The sequence below is a fragment of the Phocoena sinus genome, chromosome 10 (assembly GCF_008692025.1).
Source record: "Phocoena sinus isolate mPhoSin1 chromosome 10, mPhoSin1.pri, whole genome shotgun sequence".
Lineage (NCBI taxonomy): Eukaryota > Metazoa > Chordata > Mammalia > Artiodactyla > Phocoenidae > Phocoena > Phocoena sinus.
In genome coordinates, this window is record NC_045772.1 from 15,690,600 (window position 1) to 15,714,781 (window position 24,182).

General features: G+C 39.2%; 1 protein-coding gene and 1 long non-coding RNA gene across 6 annotated transcripts in view; one reads left to right on the plus strand and one right to left on the minus strand.

The window, feature by feature from the left end:
- Positions 1 to 3,787: 3,787 nt before the first annotated feature.
- The window catches only part of RIC8B (RIC8 guanine nucleotide exchange factor B), a 128,076-nt gene continuing 107,681 nt past the window's right edge, over positions 3,788 to 24,182 (minus strand). The window contains exons 9-13 of one of the 5 annotated variants that reach the window (XR_004351764.1): positions 21,374 to 21,493; positions 18,354 to 18,437; positions 14,074 to 14,212; positions 13,249 to 13,425; positions 3,788 to 7,272 (exon numbers count right to left, since the gene is read on the minus strand). Coding sequence is in view for 2 of the 5 variants with exons in the window: in XM_032645623.1 (XP_032501514.1) it covers positions 7,161 to 7,272; positions 21,374 to 21,493 (232 nt within the window). In the remaining 3 variants the exon portion in view is untranslated. Of the gene's footprint in view, positions 7,273 to 13,248; positions 13,426 to 14,073; positions 18,438 to 21,373; positions 21,494 to 24,182 lie in introns of those variants that run through there. The other 4 variants (XR_004351765.1, XR_004351766.1, XM_032645623.1 and 1 more) reach the window with 4 other exon arrangements.
- LOC116760583 lies at positions 13,421 to 20,901 on the plus strand. Its single transcript, XR_004351767.1, has 3 exons — positions 13,421 to 13,707; positions 15,464 to 15,556; positions 20,520 to 20,901. It is a non-coding gene; the product is annotated as an uncharacterized LOC116760583 (long non-coding RNA).

A 24,182-nucleotide genomic window follows, 5' to 3' on the forward strand; every position in this document is an offset into this window, starting at 1 on the left:
CCTTGCCTCTTGTAGGCTTAATTTTTCGATACCTTGTGTCTTCTTTCTCCATTAATTATCTCTTTTTTTTTTTTTTTTTAATTTTTATTTATTTTATTTTATTTTTGTCTGTGTTGGGTCTTTGTTTCTGTGCGAGGGCTTTCTCTAGTTGCGGCAAGCGGGGGCCACTCTTCATCGAGGTGCGCAGGCCTCTCACTGTTGCGGCCTCTCTCATTGCGGAGCACAGGCTCCAGACGCACAGGCTCAGTAGTTGTGGCTCACGGGCCCAGTTGCTCCGCGGCATGTGGGATCCTCCCAGACCAGGGCTCGAACCCGTGTACCCCGCATTGGCAGGCAGATTCGCAACCACTGCGCCACCAAGGGAAGCCCCCATTAATTATCTCTTGCTCATCTAATTTCCAGTTTCCAAATTTTGTTGATAGCTCTTTTCTGCTGTCATCTTCTTTCTCATTTGCATTGTCTTATTGGACTTAAGCTTTTCTCCAAAACATCCATTTAATGCCATTTTAATAGGTTTTCAGGAGGTGGTCAAGGTAAATGCATGTGATCAGACTGCTTTGTTTAACCAGAAGTGTCTCCAATTAGAATTACTTTTAATTTCTTCTTGCATGTACGTGCTTGAAAATGTACATTGTGACTACATTCTTTGGCCTATATAGATTCTCCCCTTTTTTTTCATTTTTACTATTGAATAGTTGGTGACTTTGTATGGCTCACATAAAATTTTAGTATAAAATTAACTTCATTTATTTCTATTGCTTAATGTACTTTTGGTATGAAAATTGATTCATTTAATACCACAATAATAACTTATAACCACAAATAAGTCACAGACATTAAAACATAGTAAAAGTTTTAGTTTCAAGAGTGTTTGTTTTGGGTAAAATAAAGTAGTAGTGTTTTACATCTATCAACATGTATTTTTCTTTACTGAGTTAGTTCATGACTTTATTCCTGGTGAGCTTTTCATCTGTCTTGAGGTAGAGGGGTGGAGGAGGAGGGAATTATTACAGCAGGAAAGAAAAATAGCAAGAAAAATTGTTTAGTTTGTTTAACTTTGAAGACAAAATATAGGCTTGAAAGTCATAATTCATTGTGGGGAAAAAAAGGATTTTATAAATTCCTTTATCTTACCCCTGTAATACAACAAGACTCAGGTTTTGGTTGTAACTGAGACCCCATGATGTCTCCATCTTTGCACAACTTGGTGGTTCATCTCCTTCCCTTATGAGAGAGATCCCAGTATTCTTTCATGACCAAGATAGTTCAATTTGACTTTCTGAAACTAGTAGCCAATAGTTCTAAGTCTTTTCAATTTTGAGGGTTTTTTTTTAAACCTGAACTTTGTGGATCTCGTTTCCACACGATAGCTGTTTATCATTAATATATTTTGACTGAGAAAATACAGATGGTCAAAGGGATATTATGAATTGAGGAATGCTTATGAATGAACTTTTATCACATCAACATGTGATACAGTATTTGTAAAATAGATGTACTTGATATCCAAGACATTTTTTCATTCATTATGTAAATGATGCTTGGTGGCCCTACAAATTTGCAGATTCCTTGAAATAATTCTTAGCTTCACCCTCCTGCTCCCAAACCCAAAGTTGCTTAGTTCACAGTTTGGCCGAGCCAGTATTTTAGATTATCTTTTTCCCAAAGTCATTCCCATCTGAGTTTTTAAATGAGCTCTTTCTTGCCTTTCCACAATGCCAAATTGTGTTTATTCCAGCTTCTAAGCATTTCTTGACTCCCTCTCCTCTTTTTTTACACCTCCTGCCACTACTCCAGTCCAGGCCCTGCTTACCCCTCACATGTACTGATGCAGCAGCCTTCTATCTGGTCTCTTTTCTTACTGTCTGTCCCTTCTCCACTCCATTCTCCATACTGCAGCCAGAGTGATCTTTCTGGTTGTGTCCTTTCCTCGCCTGAAATTCTGCTACTCATGTGTCCCATCATGAGACATGTTTGTGTTCTGTAAACACATCAAATGCACAAGCTTTTGTTGGAGCCAGTTCTTTTGGTGGGAACAGTCTTTCTCCTGTACATGGTGAACTCAAGCTTAGCTCAGATGTCCCTTACGAAGCTTTGTTACTCAACCCCCATATTCCTCCTGGCATCCTGTAGCACTTTGTACAGGCTTTGGTTATGGACTTCTCACACTGGGCACTTTGGGGATAGGGACTTTCAAGTTGTGTTTGTTTGTATCCCCAATCACCTTGAACAGTGCCTGGTACATGGTAAATGCCCAGTGAATGTTTACTGAACACACTGATGTGGATTGGTATGCTTGTGAGCATGGGCCTTTCTTTGAGACTAGCAGGAGTACGGGATTCTATGTACTGGGGAGATATGGAAATGGAGTGAGGAAAAATGTGTTAGTTATTTCCCAATTCTGTTTTTCCCATTTCAATCTCTTCTGAAATTTTTTTCTCTCAAATAAGACATTATTGATTTTTTCTGATCGCAAAAGCAACACATAGCATAGTATTTACAAAGACATCATACAGGTTTGAATTCAAATTTTGCTACTTATTGGCTGTGTGCCTTGCACATAGTACCTAACATCTTTATGCCTTAGTTTTCTCATCTGAAAGGTGGGAGTTATTCTAATAGTACTTACCTCATAAGATTGTCATGAAGATGCAATTGGAAAGTGCAGGCAAAGTGCTTAGCACAGTGTCTGGCACAGTAATTGCTCAGTAAGTATACACAGCTGTAATTGTTATGGTCAATGCAGAAAAGGTACAGGTCCGTGAGACCTGGATACAGCTGGAGCCCTAGTGCCCAGGATCTTCCCTGTGTTACATTGAAAGAAAACACAAATCTGACTGTAGAAGCCTTGCAGAATAATTTTGACCTTTTAAGATAGCCTTTCTCAACCAGGGCTCACCTGAACCACAAAACTCTGCACTAGAGTGACTATTTTTTCTCTCCATCGAGGATGCTATGTAGCTAACACTGTTCTAGATGCACAGGAACGTTAATTCATTATGTACAATGCATGATGTAGGAACTGAGGCTCAATCTCCCCACCCTTCTTTAAGATAGGCTGCTCTGATGCTTCTTGAAGACTTGGTGCAGGGACTCGGCAGAGTGCATCAGAGTCACATCCTCCTAAGTCCTCTCTAGAAACCTCTCCCTTTCCTTGAATCTTCTCGCTTATGGCAGTTGTTAGAAATCCCTCCCTCACCCGTATGATTTGTTCCTAGAACACCATTCATTTGTTCCTTCTCCATATTGTGCTCGCCACATACCCAGTAGTTTCTGACAGGTGTCCCCTTAACTTTTTTTGAAAGACTAACATGTCTCTCCCCATCCCTATGTACCCTCTTTCACCTCTGGAATTGCAGTGAAGAATATCTCCAAGAAAATTAATGCCAGTAACTGGATTACAGAGTAGTAAACATGACTGACCTCTCTTTTCTTCACATGCACTTTTTAAAGTCATCTAGATCCCTTGCTATTGTCAAACGCCTCTCCTTAACAAAAATTATAGAATTATCTAGTCACTTAATCTAGCTGTGTCATATTTGTGCTGCCGAAGCTCCTGCTAGACTGTGTATGGCAGAGCAAGTCTGCTCTTCCTGGTGCCATTCCATTTCCTGCTGCTCTTCAGTGCTGACAAGGCTCATGCTGCCTCCCAGGAAGGCAGCAGGCACCTTTTTGGTGGGGAGGAGGGATAGGTCATGATGTCTCCTCTGTTAGCAAGGAAGAAGAATACTGGGTAAGCAATTACTAGTGTTTACCACAATTCATATAATGGAATATCATATAGCCATTAATTTTTGAATAATATTTATTGACATGGGAAAATGCTTACAATATTAAAGAAGAAAGCAGGGTACAAATCTGTAAATACAGCATGATCCCAATCTTGTAGTAAAATAAATTATATATGCATAGAAAACACACAGGACGGAAATACACCAAAACATTAACAGAGATTATCTCAGGTGGTGGGTTTTGGGGTGAATTATTAACTTTATTTCCTGTATTCTCCAAGCTTTCCACAATGAACATATATTACTTTTATAATGGGGGGGAGGGGAAGGGAGGTCAATATAAGAGACACCTAGTACTGGGAGGTGGCAAGACTGATGGTAGTAAGGGGATGTTGAGTACTTGTACTGCCTCTGCCTATGTCTTCATTTATAAAGGAGGGACAATAACACCCGTCCTGTGCACTTGCCAGGACCACCCGGTGTGTGAAGGGGCCTCAAGTGTCTGTTGACTGTTACTCTAAAGCAGCAGCTCAAGCGCCTTATTTTAGAACCCGCTCCTCCATACCCTGTTTTAAAGGTTGGGAGGGATGTGGACACAGGGGCCTGCAGAGTGCAGTTGGCCAGTATAGTCTCACCATCCCCACTGCAGGCCACCGAGCCAGGCAGATGTCAAGGGTCAGGGTGGTTGGGGCGCAGGGGCTGCGGGGGAGCCTGCAGCCCTCATCTCTGACCTAAAGGATTCCAGGTCCTTCCTTATTTGAAATCCAGTACTAACTGAGCGTTTCCTACTCACACTTCAACTTCATTCAGGTCACCTCCCTGCTTAATAAGTTCTTTAAACCAGTTCTGCTGAAATAGTTATTGCTTAAAATGGCCTGAGAATTACCACTCTCCCAGCATTCCAGAGTCATAAGGGGGCACAAAATGGACCCAGGTGGGCAGCGTGAAGGGTAAGGAGAGGTGCTGGGGGTCAGGCCGGCCAGAGTTGGATTTTTACTTGCTCTGTGATGTTAGGTAACTTACTTTGCTTTCCAGAGATGATCTCTTAATATGAGATGTGATGACGTTACACAAGATAAGATACATAAAAAGCCCAGCACAGAGCAAGCAATCAACAGATGTTAGTTCTCTTTTCCGTGTGCAAGATGAGGTCACTTTCATCTTCTCCCTCTGCAAATTCTCTCTTCAAAACAAAGCTTAGTGCCCAGTATGGGGAAACTCAAAATGAAACAGAACTCATTGAAAGCAGAAGAGCACAGCTACTTAAACAGGACTGTTCAAACACTCTGCATAAAGCTGGCAAGATGGTATTTCATTAAACATGTCTTCATTTAGGTAAGCCGACACTCATGCCAAAGCTATTTAATTGCAGAAATTATAAAAATACTTTAAAAATGCATTTGTAGAATGAAGTAACAAAAATACTTAAATTCTTTTTTCTAAATTTTTCATTTAATCTAAAATTATGAATTACCAAGTTTCATTTTATTTACTGTTAAAACATGGGTCACACATAACTTATACTCCCAACTATTTTGGATAAAAAATCCTAAAATGTATTCTTCCTAGTCTTTTTATATTCTTATTTTTTAAAAGAAACACAAGGTCATCGTTATGAGAATTAGTTTATAGGCCATACTGTTGTACAGATACTTTCTGGGTCAACTAGAATGTCCTTTAGGAAACAGATGGTCCCAGACTTATGACGCCTTGAGTAGTTTTCATTCTCCCCACGTTCCTATCCGGTTTTCAGTTGGCTTTTTGCTGCTTTCAGTAGGTCTGCTTTCCATCTAACAGCCTCCTCCTTTGCCATTTTTTTTGTGGGCTTGGAAGTCAGATAACTAAACATGTTAGAAGTATATGTAAATTTTAGTAAAGAGGCACAAGGTGAGATTCTTGAGAATCTCTCCTATAAATAAATTGTAAGAAACTTTGCCATCTCTTTTGGCAGCTCTAAGGCTTTTTAAAACTGAATTCCTGATTTGTACTTTTGCCAGAGAAGTGACTTCTGGATAAATGACATTTTCACTAATACTTCATGTACTTTATCCTTAGAAAGGCTATTTATTATAAGTGAGATAATGATGTAAAAGCACTTTAAAAAAGCATAAACTGTGAAATAGGATTGTTTACCCCATGTATCTATAAAGAAACACACACAGATAGCTAAATTGAATCAACCCCAATGTTTTATTTAATTTAAAGTTTTAAAAGGCAGTGGTTAAGCACATTATGTGTGTGTATATATATATATGTATATACATACATATATATATATAAAAGGAAATCAACCCCTTTTCAACTTTAGCCATTGATTAACTAGGCCCACTGTCTATTGCATGATTCATTTTCTACTTCGTCATATGACCAATTCTAAAAGTAAAAATAAACAGCCTTAATCAGTTTAACAGTAACTATTTGTGTTTCTTTTTTAAATAAATAAAGTTACCATTAAACTGATCACATATGGTAGAAAGGTAGGACACACACACAAGCACACAGACTCCCCAATTTAAAACATGTGACATATGAGTGACCTATATGTACAAATGGGTGCTGCTGACTCCCCCACCCTCAGCAGAGGGCTCAAAAGGAACCCCCGTACCCAGGGGGTCCCCATTCCCTCTACCAGGTTGGAGGCACCCCTATGTTAGACCTCAGAATGCATGTTCCCCATGCAGTGATACAGATGGGGGTTCAGTTCTATGGTACTAGTGTTCAGGTTATTAGGGAATAAATAGGCATTTGTAGCTGCCTCAGAACTAAACCATCATTTATAACTTTATAGGGAGAAATGTATTCTGAAGTTCTAGATAACTGACATACAAACTTTTTGAATGTAACCAGTTTGCAAGTCTGGGGCTGTTATGTGTGTGTGCGCGTGTGTGTGCATTTCTATAGATTTTATACAAAATTGAAATGAAGAGTGGGGCTACGTTTATGGAGCAGCTGCTTGGCTTCCATTCACTCAGTCCTGATCTAACAAGTCACTTGCCTCAGCCCCTTTTTAGCAGCTGTTCTGCTTCTCACATGCCTCTGTCTCTGGAGAGATTCAGAAAGGGCAGCTCACACAAGTGAGAGGAAGGACACGGCTAAATCTTCTTTAGAATCTTGGCAAACATAACTGCCAGATTCAACCAGGGCTTGCTTTATAGAGTGAAGTCCTTCAGTTCCATCTTGACAAAATGGAATTATTTTTTTTTCTGTTCCTAGTCTCTGCAACTCCGTCTAACTGCAGCTCTGTATGAATGCCTCAATATCGCAAAACACAGGATCACTTCTTAAATATGCTGGATTCTCAATGAGTAAACCAGTTAATGTGTTTCTAGCCAAAGCAAGGGCATAAATGTTTTAGAGAAAAGATTCCCCTGGAGCTACAGAGAAAAGATGCTGATAAAAGCAATACTGAGAGTTGAGCAGGTGATGCTTTTAGTCGGTGTCAGAGCTTGTCTCCTCGATGACAGAGTACTGGTTGAGTGCTTCCTCCAAAGGCGTTATTGTCCCATCAGGTTTTAGTCCCATTGGTTTAAGCAACTCCTCTCTGGAAAAAAGAGAGAAAAGAAAGAAAAAAAAGTATTCACCAGCATCACACACACCCCCTCCCTCCACCCAAATCCACATCCTTTAAAAAAAAGAAGTCTTTAAAAATCAAAGTATTTTTCCTCAAGCTCTCTGTGTGTTTGTAACAGGAAAGATGAAAGAGGTATGGAAAGAAAAAGAGGGAGATAAAAGACTTCATTCACACAGGCCAAACCTACTAAGCCAATTAAAAGTATGAAAAGTCAAGGTCTAAATGGGCTCAGGACAAGGAGCAGGTCTCTACTGTTTTTAATAATTTTTTTCCTTTTGTGGATTTGTTTTAGTGAAGTTGAAGCTGCCAAAATTTCACCTGTCCCAGTGGACCAGGCATATAATTAATGGCTAATTTGATATGTATGGATTTCGTTTAATGGAATAAATCGTCATTTGATTTTTGCCTCTCCAATCTCTAGTGATACATAAGTACTTATTGATTTCAAATCATTTGGCCTTCCCCATGATTTCAAATCATTTGGCCTTCCCCAACTTTCTCCCTCCCTTTTCTTTCCTCTCTCTCTCCTTATTCTTCTTCTTTTTTAAAAAACACCATTGCTTTTGTTTGTGGCAGTTTAATTATGGGATTGACAGCCATTTTAATCTCTTCAAAGCTCCCCAACTGCCTCTTTTCAGCTAATCCAATTATATCTACTCCACAAGTTACAGCCTCATCTAAAGATGATTAATTATTAAGCCAATCAAAAAGCATTAAGAAAGATCTTTTCATAGGCTCTTATTTATTGTATAGAGATTATGTCAAATGTACATGTTGAGATGCTAACTCTAGTCTTCTTCCCACCCCAATAAGTCAGCAGTGTACTTTAAAAGGAGCCTTGAAGAGGCACATGAACTGCTTAAAACTTACTTCTCACAGAAATGGGCATCACCCCCTAAAAACATGTCTACAACAAGAAACAACATGGCAGCAGTTATAATGCTGGTGGGAGTTGGAGTGAAGGAAAATGATAAAAACTCCTCTCCCTCTGCTTCCTTGCTGTTGTCCCTTAGGCCAGAAGGGCTCCCCTTGGAAGGGCCGGCCACATAGCAGTGTGACGGTGTTATAGCTGCAGAGAAACTTCCTGGGGAAGGGGAAGAACAGCTCAGTGGTCACTGGATAAGTCAACAGGAACCTAATCAAGCAGCTCTGGCTGGTACCAGAAGACTATTGCTGGGAGTCTGAAAACTCTCTTTGAGTAATGTGGATGGTTGACTGGTTGAGGCTACTAAATATTATAAAGTAGGAAATGTGTTTCTTGATCCAAGAAATGGGGTCAGAATCATAGAACTTAAAGTTGAAGGGGCCTTAGAGATCATTTAGTCCAACCCCCTTGTTTAATAAAGGAGACTGAGTGACTTACCCAAGGTCACATATCTAGTGGCAAAGTTGGACCTGGGACATAGGCCTCTGAATCCCAGTCCAGTGCTCTTTGCAGCACACACATCTGGATTAACTGCTATAACTGTACTGAAGGAACACACTCTGAGTTCAGCTGTTCAGGGACTATGTGCCAGGAACTGTGTCATATACTGGGAAGAAAAGGAAGACTAGGCACAGCTGCTGCCCTTGAGGAGTGAGTGAAACATATACATGAAAAATAACTTAGAACATAATAGGGTAAATGCTGTAACAGAATCATGAACAAAAGAAATAACAGCTCCTGAGGTGAAGCATCAACCAAATTGCCTGGGGAAGGTGGGGACGGCACCTCCAACAAGGTGTCCTATGCCACGTGAAGATAGTATAGAACTTTTCAGGCAAAGGAGTCTGTGTGGAGGGCTCTGTGTAGTCCCAACTACTTGTGATTTTTTTCTGTAGACCTCTTTGGATTGTGTCAATTTCTTTCTCGTCTCCCATGAAGCTGGGACAGGGCCCAGTGTTTGGGGAGTGGCGAGCTTCAATGAAGGAGCAGGAGGAGGCAAGGCTGCAAAAAGGGTAGTTGGGGGTCTAGTGGTCAGGTGTCTTGAATGCCAAAGCAAGGAGCTCGGGTCTTAGCCTGTAAGGAATGCCCTGTCAGGTTTGCTTTATAGGGAAATATCTCTGGCAGCAGTGCAAAAGACACACTGGAATAGGGGAAACTGCAGTGGGGAGACGAGCCATGAGGATGTCACTGTAACAGTAACGGCATGAGAGCAGACAGAGAGCTGGATCATGGCTGTGGCTGTAGGAAGGAAAGGCCTTCCTTCCAGGGCAGAGCTGTGGTCCGCTGGAAGGGTGGAGGTAGGGGTGAGGAGCAGAGCGTGGCTGTGGCCTCGCTCCGATGGCCACGTGGGTGGCGCCCCGCTCGCTGCCACAAGAGCACAGCAGGTGCAGCAGCTCGGGGGCAGGGGGCAGACACTGACATCTTTCAGGACAGCGAACAGCTCTGCCTGACAACCAGGGAGAAATGCTTAGAGGAACCAGAAAACAATCTGCTTCCCCTGAAACTTCTCTTCAGCACGCATACATACTATACATATCTATACTTTAGTAACAGTTTCCTAGTTCTGATGGTGCTGAAGGACTTTGTGATACTGGACACTGTTTACTAATAATCGATACCAAAGGAGAAGGGGATCACCTTCTGGGGTGAAACATTAAGGGATCAGAAAGTTCAAAGGTCTGAAGGGGCTGGTGGACTGAGGGTACAGTAAGGTGGGGGTGGGGTTGAAGGGTATGGGTAGGTAGAAGTCTGATCAGCAGATGAGACTATAGGAATTCTACCAAGATAGTGAATTGCTGGGTGGATATGCCATCACTCCTAACACTCCAGCATTTCTTTGGTAACAGGATGATATTGGAGCTAGTTGCCAGCTTGCACAAAGTAGCTAGCACTTTCTCATCCAAACCCAGGAGGAATATTTTCAAATCAAGTCCATCGATTTCACCCCTGCTCCCTAATCCAATTTTGTAACAGAAATAATTAAGAACATTACAAAAATTTTATGGCCAAATTATGGGAATTCATCTATAGAATAAAGGGGCTCATATTTTAATTCTCATTTGTGAACTATTCTTCTCAAGGCTTTATTTTTTAGGTCTTCTGTATCACCCCTCTACTAACATAGAAGCTCCTCTGAGGGTATGAATTATTGTCTTTTCCACATGGCTCCATGCGATGCTTGGTCTTACTGACATTCCTGTAGGAGAGGTGTCAGTGGTAACTGGCCACATAATCATGCATTCGTGCAAATAAATTAAGGCAGCAATGTGATATAGTGGAAAGAACAAAAAGATCTAGAGTCAGGAAGTCTGTCTGAAGTCCTGGCTCTTCCACTTACCAGCTGTGTGATCTTGGGCAAGTCTCTGAGTCTCTGTATTCCCATCTGTGAAATGGGGATAATGATACTAGCACTACCTACTTCCTAGTGATGACTTAAGGGGTAATAGTACTAGCAGTGGTAGTAGTAATTGCAATAATAATAGTGCAGATGAAAGAGCTCTATGAACTGTAAAGGAGTCCTAAATATTAGTTATCATTATTGTGGTATAGTGAAAGGCATGTATAGGTTTTGGAATCAGACAGACCTAAGTTCTAATCCTGGATCTACCACTCACTAGCAGTAAGACCTTGAACTCTCTGAACTTCAATTTCCTTATCTGTAGAATTGGGATAGGAATATCCAGTTCACTGAGTTGTCATGAGGGTGAAAGGTCATTCTACATAAAAAGTGCATAGTGCAATGGCCGAAATGTAGTTGGAACCCACAAGATGCATTTCCTGTCCCTTATGTGTTTCTGGAAGGAAGGTTTCCACAAGATTGTTAGGGTACTCTTTGGCAATAAGTGGGAGAAGAATATGCAGAAGCAAATAAAAGACATGGTCCCTGTCCTCAAGAAGCTTTTAGTCAGTTCAGAAGGTAAAACACACACACATTAAACAATATTAAAGGAATTACAGAACAGCAGATCAACAAGCTTGAGATGATTAACAGGCAGAGCCCTGCTTTCCCTAGCTTGACAGTTCTGTACACCCTTACTGTATCTGAAATGTGTTTAAAGGTGATTTCTCATACTGTTTGGGAGTGGAAGGAGAGAGGATGACTTACAGATATGTTACTGTTTTTTGCTTATGGACCCCGGGTTTACTTTTCAAACCCCCATCTTAACGATTCTGATCTTCCTCTCTATCATATAACAGCCCACAAATACCAAAATGAAGTATTTGATATAGAGACTTACTCCTAAAAGGTCTGATAAATGACCTGGTTATACTAAACTGTTTCATTTAATAAGATCTGTTGTATCTAGATCAGCAAGATGTGGACAGAGAATGGGAAGCGTTCATGAATACCACAGAACCGTTATTCCACCAGTCATATGGGCTATGTACACGTGGGAGGGACGCGGAGGAGATGGGGGTGCTGATCACAGGCTCCTGGCAGGAGATGGACTCAGGGCCAGACTGTAATGGCAGTGATGGACATGGATTCATGGGGAGAAAGGCATCCCAGAAGCAGATTAGTCAAGCAAAGGCACAGAAGCAAGAGTTAGTTGTGTACAGGGATTGGCAAGCAGGCTGGCTTGGCAGAGGTAAAGGAAAAAGAAAGCTCAAAACAGATATGGGGTACAAAAGAGGATTTGGATGGAGACTTTGAAATCCTGGGCTGACAAGTCTGGATTATAGTACAGAGGTATTTTTGTCTTCTAATTCAAGGGTCCCATATTTAAGAATATTTATTAAAAAGTAATTCTCATTACAAACACTGAAGGCTATAAAACAATATTCCTTTGACATATTAAAAAGAAAATGTTCTATGTTTTATTCATTTTCATATCCCTATGTGTCTAGCACAGTGCCTTGCAGATAGTAGATCCTCAATAAGTGTTTATGAACTCAATTTTGCTGCAGTTGGTATTATCTTGCATTTTCACAGAAAGAAAAGGTATGGTGTTTCATGGGACTCCTAATAAACAAACCCTGACCAAGAGAAAAGCTGGATCTTTGGGTAGAAGGTTCACGTTCATCACCAAGATTTACAGTTAGGAAAAGTATTAGCATTCTACAGGAAATTCTGCATAATGCTTTCCAGGGATTTCTCGTTCTCTACTGGACTGTGAGCAACTTGAGGGCAGAGTCCATGTCTTACCTGGCTGTGATTTGCAATATCTAGTATAGGATGGGTGCATAGTAGGTGCTCAGTAAATGTTTATGGAAAGAATATAATACATGGGTCATAGCATAAATGGACAATGGTAGAGAACCATTTGCCAGGAAACATCCTCATATTATTTTAACTGCAATTATTTCCCTGATGAGTCAGTGTCATCAGACATTCTGACAGTCCCGAAGTCAAGGCCTTCTTTGTACCATACAACCTGGAATTTCCAACCACTAATTAGTATAGACTCAGCTGCTTATATATGGGGCATCAGTGGGTCTAGATTCTAGTCTCAGATTTTCCACTGACTTGCTGGGTGTCCTTGGGCAAGTCATTTCCTTCTCTGGGCTTGAGTCTCCCCATCTATATAAAATGAAGGGGTTGGACAAGATGATCCCCAAGATTCTAATTCTAGGAGTCTAAATATTAGGCCGCTAAATAATTTTGATTTACTTAAAAAGCTGCTAGGTTTTTAAGACACTAAAACTCAATATTGCTAAGCTTTTGTTTCTAATCAAGATCTTCTAAACCTAAGAGTCAAACACAGCATCCTACCTAATTGTCACTGACATACACCAAGACCACAAATCCTTCCTGCAAAACTACCAGCAAATGATTAGAATGATTCCGAAAGTAAATCAAAGCAATGGCAAATGTTACAAGGAAGGATCTAAATTCAATCATGGCCCTCAATAAACAGGCCATTTCATGAAGAGTTACTGGTCCTAAATTATGAAGGTCCCATCTAAAAAGGATGGCTAGGTGTCAGATATATGTAGATCATGGTTAAACGAAGATACTGTATATTGAAATGTGCATCAGGATTAAGATATTCACATAGCAATAACTCCTTCATACTTACCTTCAATGCTATACACAGGCCTTAACACAAGTTAAGACTGCCCTCGTTATCATCAAAAAGTACAGTGATGTCTACTGGATAAAGAGCCCATTCTAGGCACTGTGACAGTATCATGGCGGGCTTCTCATCTGATCAGGCATCTGGCCAGGGAAGAGATAAGCCTCCAAGAATGTTCAACTGGAACGAAACATCATTTAGAAATTTGATCTTACTAAACGATAAGGAACCATAATCTATAAGGGCTTGGCCAGGCACGAGGACACAGATAAAGCACGTCCAAGAAAGGAAACCTTATTTTGCCCCAGCCTAACCCTTAGGACTGCTAATGGAAACCAAAAAGTACTTTCTTAAAGATTTAGGGGTGGGAGATTATGGGATTTATACCATATTTAAAATTTTATAGTCTGTCTTTTTTTCCCCCAGATATAGTTCAACATTTTCCTGAGACACCATTTCCCTGTAAGTATGGTCCTCTGGGATGCCTGGGCTTATGTAACCTCTCAGGACCTTAGAGAAGGTTCCACTTTTTAGGCTTCTGGTTCCTACATAACTCTTTCTCCCAGAAATGACAGTGCAATATTGGGGCTCAGATACTAACATACCCAATAGCACATTATAGAATAGGCCAGATGTGTATGTGTATAAAACACCTTACTTGACCTGGAAACAAGAGAATACTCTTGCCCACAGCACATGTTTTTGTGCAATACAAACAAAGCATTCAATTCAAGTGTACTTGTTGAAAAACAGGACATAATTAAGCAGTTGGTAAAATGCATTCTTGTTTCCCACTTGCAGATCTCCCAAGAGTCCCTTCGAATTTACCTATACGAGTTTCAGCTTCCCGCTTGCCACTTAGCTTGATAACGACTCAAAAATCATTCCCTTGTTTTCAAGGGCTCTTCTTTCTTGTCTGCTCTGTGTACTACAGGGCAGTATTGACACATGGAATTAATGACAGGGTCTGTAATGAAACAACAGTCATGCAAACACCAGTCTGCTCTTTTGATAAAACAGCATGTTAGAGACCTATTCACCTCCCTCTAATTGAGTACTGCATAATAGTTCCGATCCTTTTATGTAACATATTTTGTTCTATGATTAGAAAAGAAGAAAAAGGGGGAGCCTATGAAGCATTGCTTCCTTCAGTCACCCCGCTTAATTCTCTGATTTTAATGAGGGTGGCTGCTATTTAGGCAGGTCCTGTTACCTACTTGTTTTGTTGACTTCTGTACAATGTATAACAAAACCCATGATGGGATAATTGGGAACCATTTCTTTGGCACAGGGATTCCTGTTCTTAATGTAAGGTTGGCTTGGAAAAAAAAGAACCCTGGCATTTAAAATTAGCCATTTCATATTTAATTCCCTTTCACATTTGAAAGATAGGATGAAAATTAGTATATAAATAAAGCATTTTAATTAACAGAGCTTTTCCAAAAGTGCCTGCAGTAATGGAGCCTGTGAGAGCCCGGGGAAAGAAGCTCTGTAATCTTTGCTATAATTCCAAGTCTGAGAGTGCATCTTATTTCAAGATTTCAGCATCAATGGAACAGTCCATATCCACTGAAGTACAATGGATTTCCCAATAACTTGTGATATTCTTGAGTGTTTTTAACGCTTTTTTCCTCACAGAAATTAAAACAACCTTTGGCACTGGTTAACATGTTCAGTTATATACTATGAAACAGTGTCCTTTGCTGGTCCTTCATCTTTCAGTTAATCTTTCATCTAATGGCTTCCTGGTGCTGACTGGTTGGTTTTACTGTTCTTTCACTAAGCCACTAACCCAGTAGGCAGGAGAGGTGTGGTGACTTTTCTATACCAAATTTGAGGTCTCAAGCTGCATTTTTCAAAAACATTTCTGAGATCCTTCCCTCAGCCTCACCATTATGCTTTGGGATTGGGTACAGTTGGAAGGTAAAATACGTAACATAAAAATATCATTCCAAGACAAATGGATATGGCATGTTATCTACACCATGTCCTTCCACTTTGGGAGCTGCCTAAACAGGCAACAGTCCTGTAAATAAGGAAGTCTTTCTAAAGTTAATTTTCTTAATATGATCACACTGAATGTAAGAATTTGTTAGAATACCTATAATCATTCTATTTTCAAAATAATTAAAAGACTTTATTAACATAGAATCATAGCAGTTTTACTGGTTTCCTTCATATGAAGTTGTTTCTGTTTGTTTTCTGTTTTTGATATAAGCTACATAGGACCTGACTTGATATTTGAGAAGAGCTCAACTATGGAATGAAAAAGCAGGAATGAATGGCCTCCAAATCTTAATTTTTTTGTCAGGTAAATATGCTTACTCTTAAAAAAAAAATATGCTTACTCTTTGTCTTCGTGCTTGCATCTATTTAAAATTTAGAGTGTATTATTAAAAATAATCAGACTGACAAATCTGAGAGCTGTTTGTTGGTAATTTTTCAAAATAACATAAGATCTGGAATACGAAGACTAAGAACCAAATCCTGACTATGTCATTAACCAGATGCCTGATTTTGGTTCAGTCACTTCATCATTGGTCCCATTTACTCCTCAATAAAATATCTCTTGCCCTATCTAATTCACAGGGCTGTTTTAACAGTCAGTGGAAGTACTTTTTAAACTTTAAAGGACTATATAAATATTAGTCTTTCATTATTCTCATTTCTGTTAGAAGATCACATGCAAAGCTTCTAAAAATTTGCTATCCACCTCACATTAAAGAGCATGGTTAAGAAAATATAGAGAAAGAGGTTAGGGATAGTGCTAGAAAAATAAACTCAGTTTTGTCCTTAAGGTGATCTTTATTTCTTGTAATTTCTCTACAGAACCTTTCTTTCCTGTTGTCCAGAATTAGCAAAATAAATATAATAAGAGGTCAGCATGCCAGCTGACACTGTTGAATAAAGCAGTAGAAATGGAGTTCGTACATGCTCTTCTCAATCAGAAAGTCTTAAAAGTTAAAGGAGGAGGGTTACTCAGAGCAAATAGTCAATGGAGATTATTCTTCTTTGATGTTTCTCTAATAAACAGAAGTCATTTCACCTAGTGCTTAAACCAAGAGCTCCAAGTAGGCATTCCTACTACAGAGTTAAAGGACAATGACTACTGATAGGCAATACAAAGTTTGCATGACGTCCTACTAAGAGATGTCTAGCCAGTTTCTCCAATTAATCCTCCCCTACCACTTTAAGGGTATATTAGTTTAACTGGATCCAAGTTCCCTTAATTAAGCTTCTAAGCAACACTGCAGTGTATTTTAATGATGTAGAACAGTGCTATCTAATACAATGTAAGCCATATATGTAATCTTAAATGTTCTAGTAGCCATGTAGAAAAAATAGGTAAAATTAATTTTAAAATAATGTTTAATCCAATATGTCAAAAATTATTTCAATATAAAATCCATATTAAACAACTGAGATATTTTACATTCTCTTTTTGTACTGAGTCTTTGAAAGTCTGAGTATTTAACACTTACAGGACATCCCAATTCAGACTAGCCATAGTTATATATGGGTAGTGGTTACCATATTGGACAGTGCAGATCTAAAGGATTTTCTGATGTAAACAATTAAGATCTTGACACTTTTGTACCTAAATAGATCTCACAATGCTATAAAGACTGGATCATATTTCTGAAATGTACCTAAAAAAGCACTTCCTTGATAACTCATCATAAGGTGGGAGTAATCACAGTTATTTTTGTAAGTAGAGTAAAGTAATTTAGTTACAAGAAAAAAATTATGTAGTTATTACTTTTCAGTCATAAATTACCTGTCCCAGCTTCCATAAGTTTAAAAATCACCTTTGGATTAAAGGGGAACTATTACTATATTTGATACTTGCATTTATTAAGAAAGCCATGTCCCACCATGTCCCAAATACTACACAAAGGCTGGCAAAATATATATATTGAGTAAAGAGGAGATAAGAAAAGGAAGAAATGGAAAACAATTATTTATATAAACGTAAATTTTAGAAGATTTTGATAGAATATATAAGCAATAAAGGCAATGTACCTTGTTAAACAGTGATGGGGTTAGGGTAGAGTAGAAGGTTAATCAGTCCTGGTTCCAATTAAGAAACTAAAGGGGATTAGAAAAGTCAAAACAAAACTGAAACTTGAAATATTACTCCCTTGGTTAGCTTAGGCTTAAGCCAGTCAATCCTCTCTCCCCTTTTGTGGAGGAGGCCACGTCACTACATGAGGCTCGTGTGCTGTAGCTGAGGTGAATGCAGTTGTCTTAGCCACACTGGACTTGCTTAACCACATACAATCCCCGTTCTAATCTCCCGCTTAAATTGCAGGGGCTTATTTTTTTTCCAATTCAGAAAAGGAAAGAGGAGGTGGAGAGGCAGGCAACTTTCATCCCCTTTTCCACCTCTGTTCTCACATTAAAAAAAGTGTCAAAGGAAGCTTTCTATAATCATGCCTCAGGCCTTAATGCTTATGTCTGATAAATATTACAATTATCATTCTATATTAAAGAAGTTAGGTACCCCAATATTTAAATTAGCAGTCGTGGGCCAAAGTATCTTATAGAATTCCTTCCAGACCTGAATTTTATGACATCTGGCCAAGAAATAGAACTGACAAAAGTATACTTCAAGTCTTTAACCATGTAGGCTATTTTATTGAGCAAAAAATTAACCTTCGATTTGGGGATCTGCTTTATACATTATTTCATCATCACACACTGGGGAAACCACAGGGTACAAGGCACTGTACTAGCTAGACATGATGGGATTTATGGGGTTCAAATTATTCTCAAACTCTTAAGACCTCTAGGTCCATTGCCAATCCCCTTACCTACATCTGTCACAAATACAATCCTTACTAAAAAAAAAAAATCACTTGTAATATACTGTCAGTTGGTGGTCAATGGGAAGGAAATGTTTGAGCGCTAATCTCTCCAGTATCCTTAAAAGTCTAGCTGAGATAAAGCTGCTAAGGTGGTGAGCACCTTGAGGCAGTGGCTGTGTCCAGCATGGAGGCAAAATGGAAATGTAATTTTAATTTTTGCATTGGTGGTTTTACAGTTTTGGTGGTAAATAACATCTGTACCCTACACCAGGCTCAGTAACAGTACTTGGTATGACCAACCTTAGTCATCACTTTGGTAAGTGCTTTGGCACGGGCCACTGTTGCTAACCACCATCCTGGTGCAGGTCGTTCACATCTGCTCTCCTATGGATGGAAAAAAGGAAGTGTCTAGCGTCCATTCATTGGCCACATCACCTCCAATCCTATCCTTTACTCTCACGCCTTTCAAATCAGGCCCAGGAGAAAATGATTTCACTTTTGGAAAGAAAGTTAATCAGACAAAGCTACAGTACACTCTTGGCACAGCAAGACGTGGTGGGATGCGGAACACCCTTGGAGTGACAGTTGAAGGAACTAACCAATAGCACACTGCTGAAGAGGGTGATTAGGAAATGTTCTGGCAAACACTGACTCTGACAGACAGACACAGTAGCACAGTGGACAGAGCAAAGGTCTTGAGTTCTGGAAAATGAAGTTCTTAGCCTTACTTTAGCTAGAAAGACAATGTATGTGAAAGTGTTTTGTAAACTGTGAAAGGAAATGGATTTTTACCAGTCATTAGCTTGGAAGTGTTTGGGGCAATTCTTTGGGCCTTGCTTTCCCCAATGATAAATCTGATAACATATTACTCAAATAATGATAAAATAACCTGAGCTCTTTGGAAGAAAGATGCAGTAGGTGAATAAAAAAGATTTATCTTATTAACAGGAGTAAGTTTCCCTCTACCTAGAATGAATGGTCATTTCTCCATTTGTCGATTCAATACCTCTTAAACTTCAAGGATCAGCACAAAATGCTACCTTCCCTGTGAAAAGTCCCTGATTTATCCCAACAGAATGAACTGCTCCTTTTCCTGGGTGCTCACAGTTCAACACAGACCTTATTTTGTCATTACTTCCTTCTAGAATACTCTGTATTCTAGAACAGATTACAGCCATATCCCACAGTAATAAGAAGTAATCATTTCCAAAGATACGGACTACCACATTCACCTCTGAATCTCCCTCATCTTCCTAGCACAGTGCCTTGCACAGAGCAGCTGCTTAATAAATGTTCCCTGAATTTAGTCTACTTTGGCTTTATGGCATCTTTTTAACCTCAAAAAACCAAACCAAAAACAACAGTGAAAAGAGAGAAGAAACTTAAGACAAACACATAAGACACATAAAGAATGGCTTCATTCTTTGCATTCCTGCTTTGGAATGCCCACTGCTAATCTCCATACAGTTTTGTCACTGATTGTTATTAGTGAGAGCAAATGTTAGAAAGCACATAAAGGCAGACAATGTAAAAATCCCCACCAACAAGTCATGAAAAAAGTCTGTGATTTAGGACTATTCTCAAAGTTGCCTTAGCTTCAACTTAATGGCAAAATTCATACCATCAAAGCCAACACAAGACATATTTGCTCTGCTTTATACATGTGAAAATCAGTATCACCTTCAGATTGAGCTGGGCATCTGCTGGGTGTTTACTCATCTAGGGCAAATGGGCCAGTTGGATAGCATCTGTGTATCTTTTAAGAAACTCCTACTTATTGAATGAAATTTATGAAAAATGAAAATTTATCAACCTAACTAGTTCACTGTCTTCACACTAATATGCTCTACTCAGGTCCTTGTAACATTTCCCCCTCCAGCTGCTACCAGATGGGCTCTGTTTGTTCTCATCCAAACCGCTGTTACTTACAGCACGGTTTTCATAGCTACCTCAGATCCTTTTGGAAGTACAACCTCTTATATATTCAATTCAGAACTTTTTTACTCTGCCTCTATGAGTTTGTCCTATCAGCATCTCTCTTTTATTGTAAATTCATTCAGGTAAGCAACATGTATATTCTATCCAAAGGTATGGAGAATGTCATATGCAAACATAACAATGTCGTTTGAAGACTTGTGAGCATTAGGAGCTGTAATTCTAACCTTCTTGGGAAAATGATGGAAATTTAAAAGGACTAACTGGAAGTCAACTAACATTCAGTCATATTAGCTTTGTAGATGATGAAGCTACTTACTTCTATGTAACTTCCACCACATTACCAGCATCATGTGAAAACTCAGACTCTGCAAAGGGTCTAAATACCCTAACTTGTCACACTCCCCATGTCAGCCTCCTCTTATTTTTGAACACTTCTACTCTAAGCCTCCTGCTGTGCTCTTAGCCTCTGCTTGTTTCTTTATTACACCTTTCCCTTTAATGGTTGGCTTTCTGGCTTTCCCATTCTAGTTGCTACTCCTCTTGATTGAGGGATATTAGCCTTTGCATAGCTGTTGTGAAAGAGGAGATGACCAGAAGAAATTCACCTTCTGGTGGCAGCTGCCACCAACACACAGAAGCACTCACTCAAGATGGCTTAAAGGAGACAGTGACTCAATGTACGACTAGAAAACTGAGCAATTCAGGCAAGTATGAAAGGAATTAATACCTTCTAATAACTCCTCCAAGATGACTAGTTGCTTATTAGTATATATTTAATATTTTCAAAACTGGCTATCTGGGAGGGGAAGGAGGTGTGAAGCAAGAAGGGAAGGGGAGATTGTTTTTAGAATCCCTAATTAATACAGTGCCTGCTTTCAGAAAATCCTTCATTTGAGCTATTCCTTTTCACTTTTTTCTATTGGGTGCGTGACATTTTAGAATTCTTGGTTTTAGCAGCAATCCAAAAAGAAAGAACTGCAAACTTGCACATCAAAAATGGGAAAAAAAAAAAAAAGCATTATGATTTGGAACAAAAACCAAAACAGACTAAAACAAAAAATACAAGCAGCAGCAAAATCATTGAACCTAATTCACAGCATCTTTTTGAAGACAGGGAGGTTAGTTGGTTAAATATCACAATGACCTAGTAGTTACTATCCTAGCTTTGAGAGTTTAAATGTTTAAGAATGCACATCCATAAGCGGCACATGTAGAAGAACCATGGTAGCCAAGAGAGATCTGAACTACTGCTGCCTGGGCCATCCTGTTCCAATCAACATGGATTTCCAGAGTTGCTGTTCTATGGTAACTCTCAGTGAGAGAGACAAAGAAATAGAACATTTTTAGAAACCAAAGCAAAAAATGGATGGGAAATACAATACCTGGAAAGTTTATCAAGCATGTTGACAAGTTTCATGGCTTCATATTCTTTTTGTTCTTCTGTCATTTCATCTATGGGGTTTGGCATTGGTTCCTCTAAATGACCAGTGATAAGATTAATGCTACAAAAGAAAAAAAAGTTATGCTGTATGTTTTTCAAATTATGCTCTTTCTATACTTTTCTGGTCCAAGTTGTAAGTTATAATAAGAAAGAGTATAATAGCCAAAAAATTGGCAATAGCAATTTATGATATAGAACTGCTATAGAATTTTTTTAAATTGACTTTTCCTGCTAATTTGCTTTGGGAAATGGGTGATAGCGAACTTGCCAACTTTTTTTTAAAGGCACGGCTGCTTTTTAAAAATATGAAATTTGATTGGTGCCGTTAGGATAAATATCCTTGGATGCACAGCTTCTTCGTTAATTATATAAGGGACAAATGATTTCAGAGAAGGAGAAATCTATTTTGTGATACAGCATAAAACAAATATGTCAAAAAATTGGAAAAATGATGACAGAGAGGCTGGAATCTGAAAATGAAAGCATGCCCATTTATAATCTCAGGAAATTAGTCCATTAGTGAGACCACAGAAGGCAATGAGTGTTTAAATAATAAAAGATAAAGCAAAAGAACAATTTTAATTAGATTTGATCTGACCTAGATTAAAAAAAGGAATGAAATCTAGCCTACCAAAAGACAGGTATACCATCTAGCTTTCTGGAAATAGATTTAATAAAGTACTTAAGATGAATACGTTCCATAAACTTTGTATGAAGTTCTAATACCAAACAAACTATCCTCTTAATTAAAGCCACATTATTATTATTTTTTTTGATGAGGTGAAATAAAAGATAATTCTTTCAACGGCTGCCAAATATTTATAGCTTAAACATCTTTCTGGAGAAGCAGACAAGAGGTTACAGCATTTTGTACCAACCAAGTACACACAGTATGTTTTTAATGATCAAATGAAATATCCCTGCAAATGGCAAATCGCTGATAAGTTACTTTCTAGGGTCTACAAACACAAATGGTTTCAGAGGCCAGCCTTAAGGATATGCAAATGAGCGAATTTGGTCAAGTATAAATAACATGGAGTATTGAGGACTAGGGTAAAATGGAGAACAGTGCTAGTCTAAACAGGGAAAAAAAAAATCATGCGGGCCAAAACCAAGACACCACGATTAATTACATCATCTGGTGGCTAGTTTGCCAGCCCTGCTTTTAGACTTTGACTTGGGCAAGTTAACTTTCTTTACAGAGCAGGGCTTTTCTCACTTGGAGCAAGGGCTAGGTACATCTGTTACAAAAAAATATTTATTTTTCTACATTCCTCAGAGGCTGCCTGACATACAGATTCTTACAGAAGGACTCAATGCTCACCATCCTTAAACACCGGATCTAAAACATCTGTTTTGCCATTCTTTCATAAGACCTATGTCTAGAGCCATGGTTAAAAAACTTTTTCCTTCGAAGCAGTGGAACCCCTCACCCTTTTTATTTTAACAAATGAAATCTACATAGAAAGCTGATTTATGAAATAGATGAAAGTGGAACTGCTCAGGCAGAAGAGGGGATAGGGACAGCCAAGGAGAGTGCAGGCCTAGAATCCCTTCTATTTGCCCGCACTCACTTGCCTCCTCTTAAGGCAGCCCCTAAGGCACTTTCAGGAACTCTGGGGAAACAGTCTGAAAACCCATAGGCTTCTCCGTGATTCTTAGCCTTGGCTATACATTGGAATCACTTGAGAAACTTGAAAGACAGGCCTCACCTGAAACCAACTAATCTGTTTTGGTTTTTCTCCAGGTGATTGTGATGCACATTGAGGTTAAGAACCACTGGGACAGAGTGCCTACTTGAGACATTCATTGTGTGCTACTAGTCTCTCTCCCTTTTTTCAGGTGCTCATAAAAGAAAAGAAAAAGGCGTCTAGTTGGTGGCCATTAACAAAAATGCCAAACGGGGTCATCACCAAAAGTCAAGAACAAAGAGGACCCAGACGAGGCTTCTGAGAACTATGGAGTTTTTAAGAAGTATCCAAATGCCACAGTGAAAATGTAATTCCACCACCCATACTATTATTTGCTTAGGTGTATAACGACGGGACATATTTTCACTGGTTTCTCTTCTGCTGCCTGCTAAATTAGAAAAAAACATATAGTCTTATAAATAAGTAAGTAAAGGTACTTATTATAGGCACATACCACTTACCAAGCAGACAAAGGCAATAAGGCCTTAGAAGAAAGTATAAGGGAAGGTAGATGTATTAACTATTTAGAACATGCTCATCTGTCTCTTGAGAGAAGGCTTCTCTCCTCAAGCTCAATGGAAGGGTGACTTAAATCAGATCCACACACTGTTTTAGAATGTAATGAATTAGCACAACCATCATGTGCCTCAGGGAAAAAGTCTGTCAGGAGGACACACTGGTCAGCTCTGTGGTATTGTGGATACCACAGCACACAAAGGACATGCATTCCTGGATCAGGGCACATTTGATTCTTTTCTTGGTTCTTTTAAGGGCTTAGTGGAAATGATGTCTGTTTTTCCATAAGCTGACTCAAGTCCGCTGCTGCTAAAATGATTTAATGTCTTGCTGTGAAATTAGCTACTAAAGTCACAAAATCCTTTGCTCACTGAGCGTGAAAGCAGCAGCCAGAAATTCACTCTTACAGAGTAAGAACTTACCATCCTTTACCCTTGTAGTAAAACATTCCAACCCCCCAAAATCACTCCAGGGATTGAGGTTTCATCTTTTTTCCTTGAAAAAACACCCCCTACCCCTACCCCCATCCCAGTACTCAGAAGA